Source organism: Opisthocomus hoazin, chromosome 12, assembly GCF_030867145.1.
Source record: "Opisthocomus hoazin isolate bOpiHoa1 chromosome 12, bOpiHoa1.hap1, whole genome shotgun sequence".
Lineage (NCBI taxonomy): Eukaryota > Metazoa > Chordata > Aves > Opisthocomiformes > Opisthocomidae > Opisthocomus > Opisthocomus hoazin.
The window spans coordinates 16,246,574-16,262,316 of NC_134425.1; the positions used below are offsets into that span (position 1 = coordinate 16,246,574).

At 57.1% G+C, this 15,743-nt stretch overlaps 1 protein-coding gene across 1 annotated transcript; it reads right to left on the reverse strand.

The window, feature by feature from the left end:
* Window positions 1–1,745: 1,745 nt before the first annotated feature.
* On the reverse strand, window positions 1,746–8,854 carry CX3CL1 (C-X3-C motif chemokine ligand 1). The gene is made up of 3 exons (XM_009933624.2): window positions 8,662–8,854; window positions 5,838–5,958; window positions 1,746–5,290 (listed from the first exon to the last, which is right to left on the reverse strand). Exons 1-3 carry the CDS (start codon window positions 8,726–8,728, stop codon window positions 4,102–4,104), a joined length of 1,377 nt encoding a protein of 458 aa, XP_009931926.2. The 5' UTR covers window positions 8,729–8,854; the 3' UTR covers window positions 1,746–4,101.
* Between the last annotated feature and the right edge of the window lie 6,889 nt (window positions 8,855–15,743).

Sequence of the window (15,743 nt, forward strand, 5' to 3'; positions counted from 1 at the left end):
GAGCCAGGATAGCAGACCAGCACTCATAACACACCCAAAGCAGTGACTAAAGGCTCAAGCCTGAGCTTAAATGGGGCTCCCGGGCCTTGGGCAGAGGATGGGAGGGAGCTGGGTCCATCCACAGGTGGGGCTGGTCAAGGAGATTAATGCCAATTAGTGCCCTCAAGGCCTGCCACCGCACCTTCTGGGGGATCCTGGGGGATGTGAAGGCTTGGAGGTGAGCCTGTGCTGAGTCCCAGGAACTTCTTGTGCTCATAAGGTCAATCAGAACAGCTGGCTAACGAAGTGGTGGAGAGGGTCTGCACCGACATGGAGCTGGAAACCAAAGACGTGGATCAGTGAGGGACTGGAAGGCACACACCATGACCATGGGGGCCTGTCTGCTGTGGGCTGGGGGGCACCTCAAGGCAGAGGCATGGTGCTTGCAAAAGGCAAGCCTTGTCCCACCTGAGCATGACAGACTTGGCATCAGTGATCTCCTGGGCCAAATTCTACACCTGAGGCAGCCTGTGGACCTCTGTGAGGAGCATGGGGAGGTGCACAGTTGGACGTCCTTCACCCAAGGTCTTTCCCTGCACTGTCAGATGCAGGGAAGCCAGGGAGCAGCAGCAAAGCTGGCAGTGTGTGCCCCAGCTGGCCGAGGGACCGGGCGTCCAAGAGCTCCCTCCGTGCTCCGGAGCCGCAGCCCCCGGACACGTCTCGGAAGTGATTCATCACTGTTAGGGCTGACTTGTTTGCACAGCCTCCCCCACCCTCACCCACCCTCTCCCTGTAGCAGAGAGGAGAAAAGGACAGGAAAAAAAAGTGCTTTTCTTTCCACAGAGCTTCTTATCCCTAAAATGACCTTTCTAGCCTCATGGTTCATCTGGGGTGGAGTTTTCATGGCCCTCGCCATCTTCCTGGAGCATGGGGCTGGGGCATAGCCGGGATGAGGGCTACTGGGATGGGGAGGGAGATTCTCGTCCCTGACCCCCTTGCTCATTCCAGCTCCTCGCTCTGGGCAGGTCCCCGGGCACTGCCTCTCACATCACCTTGCCTTTCCCACCTCTCCTGCCCGGCACTGGAGAGGAGCACGCAGGGGCAGCCCAAGCCCTGGCTGTGGTGGGAGAGGTCCCAGATCAGCCCTTGGCCGCTTGGCCCCTTACAGAGCCAGCCTGGTGTGTAACGTTGGTTTTCTGTGGGTTGCTGTTTGGTCGTGGCTTTGCTTAAACAAAGCAAAAACCCAGCTGTTTTCTCAGTATGGCCTTAGCAGGATGGGAAATGCGACTGCCTGCGAGAAAATGTACTCCCCGCAAACTTTTGGCAAGACCAAAGCCCTTCAGCAGGGAAGAGGAGGAGCAGTAGCCCGGCTGCATCAGCTGTGCTGGCTCTGCTGTCTCTGGGCGATGCTGGGATTCACCCCACAGTGCTGAATGACATACGTTCAAACTGAAGCTTAGGGAGTTCCAGCTGAAGATGAGGAGGAACTTCACTCTGAGGGTGACAGAGCCCTGGCCCAGGCTGCCCAGGGAGGTTGTGGAGTCTCCTTCTCTGGAGATATTCAAACCCCGCCTGGACGCAGTCCTGTGCAGCCTGCTCTGGGTGACCCTGCTTCGGCAGGGGGTTGGACTGGGTGACCCACAGAGGTCCCTTCCAACCCCCAACATTCTGTGATTCATCTCCACACCTCTGCAGGGAGCAGGCTTGGTCACCCAACCCTGGGCTGAATCCCCTGAGGACAAGAGTTTTTAACATAAGGACTTTATTACTTTTACTTCTAAAAAAAAGGTACAGAACATCCATCTCACGCACACACTCGTCTGCACACCACGCACAAATGAACAGACGGAGCCAGGCTGGAGGAGCAGCTCATCCTGATGAGTTCCAGCATGGCCGTGGAGCTCAAACCAGTGTCCTTACAAACACCGCGGTGGGACTCAAAGCAATCAGACCTGCCTGCTGCACGTTCATCTATCTCCGCAGCGTCGCTCCAAGCCGAGGGCTTCACCCACAGCCAGACACGCCGAGTACCCGTTCCATTCACTGTAGTGCCCAGGGAGCGACCCAGCACCCACGGACATGCACAAGCCATCCAAGACCAGCAAGAAAATAGACAAGGCACAGTGTTTTCCAACGTTCCCAGAAACGTCTCGACTCCACCATGCTCCAGTAGCAAGGATGGGACATGACATACATTCAAACGGCTACAAAACCTGGCTACAAAAATAATATTTCTAGTGTTTCATATAAAAATAATGCCATAGTACACCAACTATGTACACAAACTGCGAGGCCACGGCCCCCAGCTGTGCACTTCCGGGGGGGATGGGGCTGGTACCCCCAATTGCCCCTCAGCCAGCGTTCCACAGCTGGGCTGCACAGGAGGGCTGCTGCACAAGGAGGGCTTTCACGTCAAATTCCTGCTTACAACTCATCTGATTGCGTTCTGTACCTCTTGTACCTGCAAAGCCCAGGATAAATTCCCTCTCTCAAGCCAACAAAATGCAGAAAACAGGGACTGAATGATGGCAGAAAATGAGCATGGTTGCAGTCTGTCCTCTCCAGCTCCAGGGCTGGGTGGATGCCCTGAAGGCGTGATCTGATGGAGCCAACGGGCCGCCTTCCTCTAGCTCTGTTTTACAGCTAGCCCATCATTTTTGCTTTGGTTGTCTGGTTTACGATGTGATTTTGCTTTCTTTTTTCTACATGCATATTTATACTCTGGGATCTGATCCACTGCAGTTGGTAAGAGGCGGATCTGACCCTTGACACCTAGCTCTACCTTCAGAACATCATACCATGAAGACCTCTGCATGCTCCAGCAAAATTATACAGGAGTCAGCTTAATAAGGGCTTTCAGGAACTGACCACAGATAAAAGATAAGGCTTACGTACAGCAGTGTCTAGACGTGTAAAAATCAAAAACAATTTGGGTTAAAACAAGCACACCTGGTACTACTACAGTGCTTTAATAGCTGGGTGATCAGCGCACTCCAAAAAAGCAAAACTAAAATGCGGCTGAAGTGTAGGATCACAAACAGGCACTTTGTGCTTTTTTGTGGCTCAGCAAACATGCTTTTTCTAGAGAGAACATGGGACCAGAAGGCTGGGACATCTGCTGTGGTGCAGTAATTCCTGTATGACTGAATCCAGCATCGCATTTAGCTCCTCCAAGGCAGTATTTCCTGGGGTTTGTCCTTGCAGAGCACAGCAAAAACCCTCCAATGTTATCACAGGCGTAGCAAAATTATTGGGTGGCTCCTTGCTTTCTCCCATTTGCAAAGGCTCATCCACACTATCCCTCCCTGGCGCTGGATGCAGCTGGACGCGGGGCGCGTCAGCTAGCAGAGGGGTTTTACTGCAGTTGATTTGCCAAGAACCAGGTCTCAGACTAAACCCACAAGCAGAAATGCCCATAGCTGCTGGAGAAGAAGGCGGTTTGATTTCGAGGAGACAGATTGTGGGTCGCCAGCTTCTCTGAATGCTAAATCTGTAGCCCTGACCCCCAGCCCCCTGATCATATGCAGTTTTCCTCACTTCTGTCTGAAAAACTAGACTACTCCTTGTCCCAGCAAGGGTAGAGGGGATGTTTGCTCAGCCCAAGAAGAGCCAGCACCCAGCTGACCGCCAGTGTCAGTCTTGGTCTAATGAAGCAGCGACCTGAAGTGCAAAGAAACAAGCAGCAGAGAGTTTGCCAGGTGCAAACTGTGTGGGTTTGGTGTTGAGATTGCTTAAGGTGGCTGAGCCCGAGTCCAGCAGCATGGGAGAGGGGTGGCTTCTTGGCTGGGCCGTGATGAAACACGGAAAAATTCCCAACAGCAGTTTGGAAATTCGCTTCTACCCACCACCTGGCAAAGAGCCACCAAGCAGCTCTAGAACAGCAACAGCCTTTGTACGTAACAGTGCCAGAAGAAGAAAAGCATCTCATTTATTTCCAGAATACCGTCATTGGTCAATGACTAATTAGATACATTTTGTGGCATTCTGTTCTGCAAATAAATCAGTTTTCTCTGGTCTTTTTACTCCCTGCCTTGCTTCCTCCTGGTCACCGGTTCAGCATAAACTTAGCTTTCCTGCAGCAACACAACAGTTTAGGCCAAAAACGTCCATGCCATAAAGCATTCAGATTACTTCCATTGGATAGACATTGTTGTGATGTCCCTTATTCTGGTAGAGCAAGCCCTGTACCATTTCTCTCGACATCTCCTCTGTTTTGGCTCCAAATTTTAGATACAGCCATACAGCAGCAACACTGCAAACCATCAGACCACCTACCACAGAAACCGGGATGACAAAGTGCATTTGAGGTCTTGACGAGAAGCTGGGAAGAGGCAGATCATTTGGTCTGTCTGTAGTCATCTGCGCTCTGGCTTGGCCTGAGAATGCTTGACTAGGAAGAACTGACATGTCTGAAGGCTTTTCCTTTCCTTCAGCCCACGTGTAATCAAATGTTTTAGTACCAAAAGCGTCTGCGGAGGAGCTGACAACCTCATTGGTATGGACAGAAGGGCCTTTGTCTCTGCCAGCTGTGGAGCTTAGAGCAGAAGCTGAAGTAGTCGCTGGTGGAACTGGTGTGGCTGGGACCATGGCGATCTCCACACTGACCGGGATGGAGGGGAGATCTGAGCTGGGACTGGTAGAGGCAGGGTCTGCTGCACTGGCTCTTGCACTCTTACGGTCCAGGGGTTCATCTGTAGAAGGTACAGAATGGTCTGGCCTTCTAGTAATGGCCACAGGGTCTGAATTTGAGCTAGGAGCAGTCGTGTCTCGAACATCATCATTCGCAGTACATCCTGCAGGTTCTCCTGAAGATCCTACGGTGCTGTCAAAGCCATGCACAAGAACAGTGGGGTGTGGGGTGGGCTGGCTGGAGACCATGCCTGCTGCAGAAGCTGTTGAAGGTGCAGGAGATTTTAAGGAATCTCTGCTTGCTTCTGGAGCGACTTCAGAGCGGGCAGCAGCTTCCCGTATCACGGGGGACGATCCTGCAGGGATCTGGGTCGTGTGCTGTGGGGCTGGTGGCGACCTGCCGGGCACCTCTGTCCCGGCAGCAGGAACGCGTATTCTCTGCAAAACTGTTGTGCCGGTCCCTTGGAAGAAACTGGTTGGAGCTGTGGCTTGAGATGGAGCCGTTACCGCGAGACCAACATGTTTCTGAAAAGCGCCGGGCTCTTCTGGTGCCACTGCTGTAGTGGCATCCCGTGGAAGCAGGGAAGCTGCAGCCTTCTTCTGGTCCAGCTTCTCGACGATCTTCTTCACCCAGTCTGCCTCTGGATCTGCACAAATCTCCAAGTACTTCAGAGTAATAAATCTGAAAATACAAAGGGATTGCTTACTGGGAAAAAGAAGCGCAGGTTGACCATGAGCCAGCAGTGTGTCCTGGCTGCCAAGAAGGCCAATGGGATCCTGGATTGCTTTAAGAGGAGTGTATCCAGTAGGTCGAGGGAGGTTCTCCTCCCCCTCTACTCTGCCCTGGTGAGGCCCCATCTGCAGTGCTGTGTCCAGTTCTGGGCTCCCCAGTTTAAGAAAGATGAGGAGCTACTGGAGAGAGTCCAGTGGAGGGCTACGAGGATGGTGAGGGGACTGGAGCATCTCTCCTACGAGGAGAGGCTGAGGGAGCTGGGCTTGTTCAGCCTGGAGAAGAGAAGGCTGCAAGGGGACCTTAGAAATGCCTACAAATATCTGCATATTCCCCATCCCTTCACCCCCACCTTGCTCCACGCCTGAGCCCCTGATCTCCCTTGGACGCTGCCGGTCTTGGAACGGGGGAAAATCCCCCCCTGCCCTTCGGACTGGCTGTTGGCAGGCTGCTCCTTGCTCCGAGGTGAGGGCGCTTGCCGATGTGCGGGCATGCTTACATGATGGCTTGCTTGGTGCACCAGGGCTCGGTCCGGCGGTAGCTCCGTATCCGCTGCGCCGCTATCCCACGCGTGAAAGGGCCACACTCTCTTGAACACCTCAGGGGGGCTTTGGGTTGCCCTGAAATAAAGTTTTCAGTGTATTAAATGTCGGCTTTTTATTAGGTACTATAAAAAATGGCGCTGTTTCTTTTTCCTCTTCTCTTGGGAGGAGGAGTGTGAAGCTTGCCGTGAAGGCTTCCAATCCCTGCTAAAATGAGATTGAGACAAATCCCATCAGGGCCACAATTGTTTGTATCGCTCAAACAAGTGATAAAGATACCCAGAAAAACAGCAAAAAAAGCACTGTGAAAATTGCAGGGCTCTTGGGAGACCATCCCAGCTTCCTTATAGGATGTGCAAGCACGGGTTGAAGGTCCTTGGTGCAAGCACCTGGACCTGGAGGTCCTCTCTCCTTTGGGTCGCAGGGGGACTGCTCTCAGCACGGTGCCCAGAAGACACACTCCTCCATCCCCAGAAGACCTGCTGCAACCTCACCAATGGGCCCTCAGTGCAGACAGTGCAGACCAGAGGAGAGGATGCTCGTCCTCTCCTTATCTGGAGCGGTCCTGTCTCCTTCTCCTGCGGGAGACGATCGCCACGCAAGCCTCCTGCCCCTCTGTGTGTTGGTACACGGTCTCTGAACGCTGCTTGGACTCAGGGGAAGGGCGCAGAGAAAGAGCCCTTTGGTGAACGACACACTTCTCCCATCGCTACCTCAGCAGCCCAGCTGCAAGGCACAGTTTCTCACCAAACATCTCTTTTCCATCTCCACCGGAAAATACGGTTTTCATTTTGCAAAGTGTAAAAATAAAACCCCACTTGACCCCTTCAAGGGGCAAAGCCAGTTGCGCCACTGGGGACCCTTCGCGCCGGCACCGACCCCCAGCCTCCCACGGCAGGCGTTCGCCAAGCGAGGGGAGGTTGCGCAACGCAGCCTGGCAATGTGTTTCTGACATCCCGGGGGGCCAAGGCTTGGAAAAACAAGCCCTGATTTATCTGAGGCCCCCTGTGAAGAAAGCAGCGGGAGTCTGGTTCAGATCAGGCAGCCTCTACAAAACACCAAAGCTGATGGGGTTCAGCTGGGGATGATCCAGCCGCCGACTGCAAGAGTGAGCATCGCTACGGGAGCACCCTTGGCTCTTTCAATCCATTGACCAGGGAAACCCGTGGCTGCAAAGCGATCCCCGGCAAACGCTCCCATGGACCCTCTGCAGAAGCACATCTCGATCTCTAAATCTCCGTAATGTGAAAGCAAAACTCTCTGTTCACGCGATAACGTCTTCTGTGGCACTTTAGGGTCAAGAATGCCCGCTCAGGGGTGGCTGACTTCCCAATTAGCTCTGGTTAGCCAGAGGACAGACTGCTGGCGTGCTCCGCTTTTGGGAGCACTGCTCAACAGAGCAGGCACAGCAACAAGAGGGCCAGGTCCGTCGCTGCAGGCAGTCAGGGAGGTGCAGGGACTGCTCCCAAGGGCTCTCTGATATCCGTTAACCAATTTTCCAATGACTGGCATTGCAAATAAAGGGTCTGCAATTAGCTGGACTCCTGGTGTGTTCTTCCCAGAAAGCACCTTCCAAGGAGGGAGCGGTGTCACGGGGAGCACGGAGCCAGCCCTGCTGGTCCCCCTCCTCCCAGGGCGCGCATCTCTGCTCCTCCGAGCCACATCTGAACCTTTCCCAAAGGGTCCTCAGGGACACCTGGGGTCTGGGTGTTTATCCACCCAGGCCCACCACCCCTCAGAGGCACGGCTCCCGGGAGCCATCGGTACCTGCTCCTCAGGATGGCTCCTCAAGAGCTCCTGCCCAGGGAGCACCACCAGCCTTCCCCTCCACGGAACCGGTCCAATTTCATCGCTTCAGAGAAGGGTGCTTGGCTGCAGGTGAGCAGAGCTGGGCACTGCTGACGCGGGCAGCGGGTCTCCGGGGCAGGGTACGCTACTCGGCATCCCTGCTGCCCACTTTACTCAGGCCAGCCCTGGAGAACCTGCCCGGAGGTGCGAGGAGATGATGCTCCATCCCCAGCTGCCCTTTGCTGTCCCCACTCCTCGAGGACATCTTGAGGGCTCTTTGCCCCTCTCCCTTCCCACGGTGCGCACAGATCGTCCCTTTGTCCCGGGCGAAGTCCGGCTTTGCCGGTGCTGCTGAGAAGCTGGCTGCCAGCCTGGCAACCCACCCTGCTTTATTGCCACTGTGGGCAGCTATCGCCGACCTGCGCCGTAGGTGACCGAAACCGGGACCACCCCACCTCCTCCCTCTCCTCCGGCCCCGCCATCCACCCCCATGTCATGTCCCTAGGGGACATGAAAAAAAAGAGGAAAAGCAGTGCACTATGCTTCTTTTCTAATACAGAAGACCCGAAAGTCTCTCCGACGCTCTCCCTCCTACCCTCAGGAGTGACAAAAGCCGTCACCGTGCTGCCGCACACTGCCAGGATCGCTGCCGTAGGCTCCCCGTGCCCCTTCCCAAACCCAGCCTGAGCCCGCTGAGACATCTCCCGCAGCCCACGGAGGTCCCTCGGTGTACGTCGCCCCACCCAGCACCACCTTCCCCCCTCCCCGCACACTCCACCAGCCCCTCGCGAGCCCGGCTGCTCTCCAGGGAGCCCCGCGACAGCAAGCGGAGCTGTGGGGAGCCCCAGGGTGGCAAGCAGAGCCGTGGGGAGCCCCAGGGTGGCAAGCAGAGCCGTGGGGAGCCCCAGGTCGGCAAGCAGAGCCGTGGGGAGCCCCAGGGTGGCAAGCAGAGCCGTGGGGAGCCCCAGGTCGGCAAGCAGAGCCGTGGCTCACCTCCAGCCAGGGTCACCAGGCACAAGACCCTCAGCACCAGCGGGACCTGGAGAGAAAGAGCCTTCATGTTCCCGCTGCCGGCAGCAGGAAAGGCACGCAGGGGACGATGACGGGCAGTATTTCCCACTCCCGACGGCTTATGGCATCGTCTGGAGCAACGCGGCTGCTGTGGCTCATTCCAGGATGATGGAGCCCGGAGACGGGGTTTCGGCTTTATTCAGCTCCTGGCGCACGTCTCAGGGTGACGACAGAAGGCGGAGGGAAGAGCGGGACCGGGGAGGGAATACCGCCCGCTCCCGGAATTCCCCGGCTGCCCTTACAGCAGCCTTTTCTCGCGCACACAGCGCAGCCCCAGCCTCCTTGGCAGATTATTCAAGCAGGGGCTTTCAGGGGTCGGCTGCTCCATCCTCCTCTCCCATTGATGTGTCTCCTGGCCAGGCAGCCCGTGCTAAAGCTCTCCCCACCTCCAGCCCCCGGCTCCCCGAGCTTCACGAAGCTGCAAAAGCAGCTATTCTCTTCCTTCTTGGCAGCCATCTTACAGGTTGTTAGGCCAGAAGAGGCAGGATTTGCTGCTCAGGATGAGAAGTTGGGCAGCTAGACCGGCGAGCCAGGCTGCCTCCAAGGAGCATCACCGAAGCCAGGGGCGAGTGGGGACCCAGCAGCTCCCCAAGCAGCTCCTTGGGCACGCTGCCTGCAGCCACTGTGCCTTGCTGCGGCCCTGGCTTTCATATACGGCAGGGTCTCAGCTGTGGGGGGTCTTGCTGACGCCAAGAGCATGAGCACGAGGCCCCCAGATCTGCAAGCAGCCGGGATGGCTGGGGGGCTTCCCAGCACTGGCACAAAGCCAGGACCGAAGCGGACATACCAACACGGCGGTCACATCCTGCACCTTTACTTTCTCTTTCCTCTCAGATCCCAGCAGAATACCTAACAGTTTTCCCCTGCCTACTGCCTCAGCTGAAAGATGAAGATAAGATCAAGACTGAGCCTTTGAAATCTTTTTCCCCCCCTCCAGAGTTTTCTTAGGGCTGGTGGGAACCTGGCTTCTCTGTGCTGTGGGAAATTCCAGCAGTTCCAGTTGGGATTTTATTCCCAAAGAGTGAAAACCCCCAGGTTTCCATATGATGCGTTTTTAAAACATTTGGCGAAAACCCCAGCCTGTGACTTCAGCCTTTGCTTACGTTCTAATAGAAGATAATACCCATTTCAAGGAAATGAAATAAAATAAAATAAAAACCTGAGAGATCTTAACAGTCGGTTTGATCCGGGCAGAGCAGGACACGCTGCTGCGCCTCTTGGGCAGGTTTTTGGCCCCTTCCCCAGGCAGTGCTTTCTCAGGGCAGAGCCTTGCAGGAAACTTCTATTCCAGGAACCGGCACTGCCCGAGGCCGTCGGGCACCTCGGCTGCTGGAAGCGATAGCACCGACCCTACAGAAACAGGTTCTGCTTCTTCTGCAAAGGCATCACTGCCAGCGATGCACTGAGGAAGGGCTCCAGTGTGCGCGTGAAGTGGGAGTGTGAGCGCCTTGTTTGCCAAAGGCATGCCTTGCCGCCGGCCTTGTTGTTTCAAGGCACCAACAGCTCTGCGGCAGGCTAAAACGGAGCTGCTGGTCCCGCACAGCCTGGGCTGGTGGGGCTACACCCGGCAGGGACTCGTCCAGGGCACACTTGGAGACCCCCTGTTGCTCCCAGCGCAGGTTTGGTGGGATACGGCAAGCCTTCCGGCGCCGGCGTGGGTCTGAGCCACCAGCAAGCCCTGCAGCTCCCACCGAAGGCAGGAAGCATGGATGAGGAAAAACCATGAGCAAACCTTGAGTAGGTCTGTGTCCCTGCTATGGAGAGCGGGCAGAGGGACCATGTGCTGCTGGGGCTCGGGCTGCAGCCTCCCAGCCACCAACATAGCTCCGAGGCTGGTCCTTGGACCCACAGAAGGGCTCCAGCTTATGCCAAACAGTCTGGTGTCGAGGTTGGAGTCCGGGCCATCCAGCTCCAGCTCTGCTCCAAGGACAGTTTCCCATCAGGATGGATGTCCCACTGCTGAAACGGTGGCTGTGCTGCGGGGAAAGGGAGACAAGGTCAGGTGTGAACTGGATGTTGGTGACAGCGTGAGGCACGCTCGGTAGCCTGCTCTGATGCCGTGCCCCTAGCCTTTGGCTGCTCACTGGCAGCCACTAGCCAGGACCTGGGCTTGTTGCTCCAAACCATGGGTGCCACTGGCCAAAGGACCAGGTCCCATCTTCCTCATGAGAGATGTGAAAGCAGCTCCAGCATTTCCCACCCCTCGCAGCTTTGCCGGGGCTGGTCACGCGCAGGTGCTGGAGCTGTGCACGGGATCAAGGTCCTCAAAGGTGGAAGGAACGTATGACTAACGCTGCGAGAATTGCTCTGGGAGGCTAAAAGCAACTTGACCCTGCAAAGGCAATATGCAAAACAACATGCAAAGAGAACAAGGGCTGTGTCCTAAACAAATAGGAAATCACCCCGGGACATGGCCCGTCTCCTACAGGGTGTTTCCGTGCTGGAAATTTATGCTCCTTGGCTATTCCTGGTTCTTGTCCAAGAAGGAACAAGCGCCGTTCATTAGAGTAGATTTGTCTTCCTGGAAATCAGTTGGTGACTGGAAAAAAAGGAAAATTCAGTGAGACCTCGGAGGCTGTATGTGACCTGGCAGAAAGAGATGCCAGAGCCGATCAGATGAGAAGGCTGATGATTTCCACTGCATTGTCCGTTCAGGAGCTCCCAAGACCTCAGGAGTTGGTATTCCTGGAGCAGGGAAGCCCAGCACCTCTGGTAGCAGGTATGAACAACATCCATGGATGTTGTCCACAATGTCTCTCGTGGAGGCTTGCTGGGAAGAGGCAGCAGGAACACTTTGCTTTTGGGAAGACCCAGCCGGTGTCTGTGCCGCAGAGGAGAGAGGCTGACCCAGGGCTCCAACTCTGGACATACGATGAGCTTTTCTTTCCCCTGCTCATGCTCCCAGCTGCGAGCTCCCTTGTGGCAGCTCATCCTTGCACTACACCCACCAGACCCCCAGACTTCGATCTGGAGAAACCTTGATGGCTTTTCAAATGCCATGGCACTGGCTGGTGTGGCCCAGAGCAGCCCAGAACCAGCCCAGCATCCTCCTCTCTCCCAGCTACAGCAACCAGTCCTGAACTCAAGAGACGGTTCCTTAGAGCCAAAGGTGGCCTCTTGCTCTGGAGGTACCCTCAGCCTACACTTCATGCAGAGCTCTTCAGCCATCAGTGTAATGAGGGAGAGAATTACATGACAGGGGACCCAGAAAATCTGTTTAGCACTGCACGGCTTTGAATTTTCCTCCTGTTAAAGAACAAGGCAGGAAATGAGGAGCAGGTGGCTGGGGCTGTCTGCAGCCAGCATCTCCACGGGGGACAGAACAACTCCAATTTGGGAAGTGTCGACCAGTGCGGGCCTTGTTTTTTTTGAGTAATTGCTTTACATAGAAAACGGTTTCAAAAATAGCGGAGAACATCTCACAGGGCTTTCACTTCTCTGAACACAACGGCTTCCCCCTTCCTTGTGAATGGGAAAAAATTTGGGCTCCAGCACACGGCGCAAAATGCTGATGCTCTGTATTTTCCCGCGGTGAGGCAGCCAGCAGCATCCCGCGCCAGCAGGGCTGCGGGACGCGGCTTTTCCCCCCCCCTGGCAGCATCACCTCCGAGCTGAGCGCTGGTGGCTGATGCCGGTGGGACGCTGCCCGGAAAGGTGTCTGCCCGCGGCGGGAATCGGTGCCTCTCCTCAGCAGCCGGAGCTGAGGACGAGTCCTTCTGCCACCGACCACCAAGGACCGCAGCAGCTGCTGCAATAAACAGGACTTAAGTTGGTTGGTTGGAAATATTGTTTGCAGAGAAACTAACACAGAGCTGTTCAGTCCGCAGTGCAGCTGAGCTTTTCCTACACAAAGAAGAGTCACTTGTCCCCCCCAGAGTGACGCGGCCACGGGGCACCAGCTCTTCCCGAGGATGGGGAAGGCTCTTCTGGGGGGACCTGCCTGGATTCCATGGATGAAATCGGGGCAGCTTGGCGGAAAAGGCCAAGCAACATGCCGAGACGCTGCCGGAATGGGCTTGCCTGAGCACGCTGGGCGCCTGGGTCCTGCCAAGTCCCTGTGGAGCAGGAGGGACGTCCTGGTGTTGCAATCCTTCTGCGTAGCTGAAGGCAGCGTTTCCACGGAGCCGGCGTGGTGAAGGAGAGCCAGATGATCCCCGAGAAGGTGGTCTCTCACCATGGCATAGCAGGGAAGGGAGGGCAGGGCGGCAGCGGGGCTGGTTAGGGTGGGCACGACGGAGACCTCCGCGCGCCGTGGGAGCTGCTGCCAGGCTGTCCCATGGCACCGGGGTGGTACAGGGAGGTCTGTCCTCCGCATCCCACAGAAGTGTCCTGCCAGAGCCGCCATGGGAGTGTGCAGAAGGCGGGGAGCAGGACAAGAGCCACAGCTCTGCTATTTCACCAGCCCCAGTTACCCCCTGTCCCTCCCTCCCGTGGCAGCAGGAGCCGAGAGCGCACATGCCCGCAGCCCCCTGGTCCTGGGGTCATTCTCCTGGCAGGAACAGCCAGTCCTGGCCCCAGCCCTTCGCTCAGGGGCGCAGGGAGATCCCACAGAAATCCCTTCGGCCCCATCCAGCATGGGCCAGCACCATCATCACCTCTCCACATCCTCACTTCTCCATCCAACGTGTCAACGCACGCATGCTGTCAGTCTCCAAGAAAGGAGCTTACCAGAAACAGCTCTGTTTATTGCCTGCTCAGAAAGGCTCACCTCTTCCCGTCTCCTCCGGGCAGGAGAAGGCTGTCTGCCTTCCCACAAGAGCTGTGGGACCAGTTTGACACGAGCTTATTGTTAAGCCATGATGGTGAGTGAAGGAGAGACCCAGAAAACCCCTCTGCAGCAGGGCTGCTGGGGCTGACCCCCAACAGCATCTCCTGGGGAGCTGCTGGCACCCATGGGCCAGCCCCACAGGGCAAGCGGCACTGCCTCATGCCGTGCTGCAACCTGGCACCCCTGGCTCTGAGCTGAGCCCTCCCATCACACAACCCCGCAGATCCCACCGACCCTTACAGAAATGGGACATCACAGCCCTCCAGACCAGAGCCACCACCCAGCTCGTTCCAGTGGCTCTTTCTGCCAAGCCACAGCCACGGCACGCACCAGGCTGCCCACCGGTGCCCAGGCCATGCCGGCAGCAGCCAACAGTCCCTGGAGCCCGCAGGGTTTCCGATGCCCAACAAGCCTCTGCATGAACTAGCACCATAAACCCAGGGGCTAGGCAGGGAAACAAACCCTGACAAACATTTCTCTGCCCGGGCTCTTAACCCTTTTCAAGCCTTGCTGGCTCAACTGAGAGACCAGGGAGGCACCAGACCCCTTCCCTCTCCCACCCCCAGCTCTTCTGCACCCCTCATTGTAAGAACAGGGTGTCTCCTTCTCTGCTTTTGCCCTCCATGCTCCCATTACATCTCTCCTATAACCCATCTACTGACCTGCTTCCCCACCAGCTCAGGCCAGGAGAAACAGGCTTGCACCTTACTCAAACTTCCTTTCTGGGAGCATCACTCCTGGCCCACCACCTGCTGCCAGAGCTGCTCAGGCTCCCCATCTGCTACAGTGGCTAGGGGGGGTGGTATTTTTAGGGTCAACGAAGCTGCCTCACCTCCTAACAGGGCAACGGGCTACAGATGCTGGCCGTTAGCATCTCAGTGTTGGCTGGGGAGAGTTAAAAAAGGGGTTGCTGGGGATAAGGAGAAGGGAGATTCCTCCCCTGGGCCATGATTCCTCGTATCAACCCCAGGAGGCAGCAGGGGAGAATCAAGGAAAGCAGAGATAAGGCATGTCTGGGATTCAGAATGCTGTTTAGAGAACAAATGCCCCCCCGACAGACCTGACCTCAGCCCAGGGCTTGTGACAGCAGTCAGCCCTGCTCACCCCTGCGTGCTGACACAGACCAAACCACCTGCTGTGAGAGCTGCCGTGCCCGAGCCCCTGCTTGCTGAGCAGGACAGAGACCTCCCCACGGGCATGCCCCCCCCCATCCAGCCCCAGCCCACCCCTCCAGAGCCCCCCAGTCCACCCGCCCCAGGCCAGCGGGGTGGTGTTCAGGGACTAGCCTGACTGTGGGCAGCAAGCGCCCCGGGGACCCCCAGAGCTGTGACGGAGGGGGGAGCAGTGGCAGTGGTGCAGCTGGCCCCTGGGAGCCCCTGGCCACCCTCGCAGGCATCCGCCGAGAGGAAAGACCCTCGCCAGCAAAGGACGTGCCGCTTCCCCCCGGCGCTGCCCAGATGGCCGATAAATAATAGCAACCCACCCGCAGTGCCCCCAGCTCCTGACCCCGCCAGCCCGAAGGCGACAGGGAGGGGACACGCGTCCTGCCCAGCTCCTTGGGAAGGTCCCGCTCGCCCCGGGGGTCTCGCACCCCAGGGAGGGCTCCGAAGGGCCTCGCTCTGCCTCTTGCTGCAGCAGACGATGCCATCGTGCGGTGCTCATCGCTTCCTCGGCTGAAGCATCTGCACTAAAAATTGCTGCTTCCACACTGGGGTTAATTAGCGAACCCCGCTCCAGCAGTTCCACAGCACAAGGAGATCCCCGTGGCTGGGCACTGGGGTCTCGCAGCGGGGACGCGTTGGCTGGGGGTCCTGAACACCCACACCCCCTTGATGGGCAACCCCCCGGAGGGTGGGCTTCCCCCCAGGGTGGGCGAGGGTCCCCCTGGGATGGCTCCCAGGCGGGAGCGGGACCCACGATGGGGCCGCGTGGACGAGACGTGGCTTGCCAGGACGCGGCGCGTGGGCACGGGGCAAGCACGTCCGCTCCGAGGCCTCTGGGACTTTCGCCACAGGACAATGGGCTGACCGAAAAGTTCAAAAATAGCTTTCTCCGCTGGCTGTTTGTCTGGCTCTGGACGTGGGTTTTCCCCTCCCCGCCCTCCCCCACCCCCATGCACCTTTCCCTTTTCTGGCCGCGCTCCCGGCTCGCTTTCGCAGCGGCAGCTTGCGCGGAGACGGCCCAGTGCAGCTCCTGTTTGCGTTGGATTTGGCTGGGGTAGGACTGGTGTTCCTCG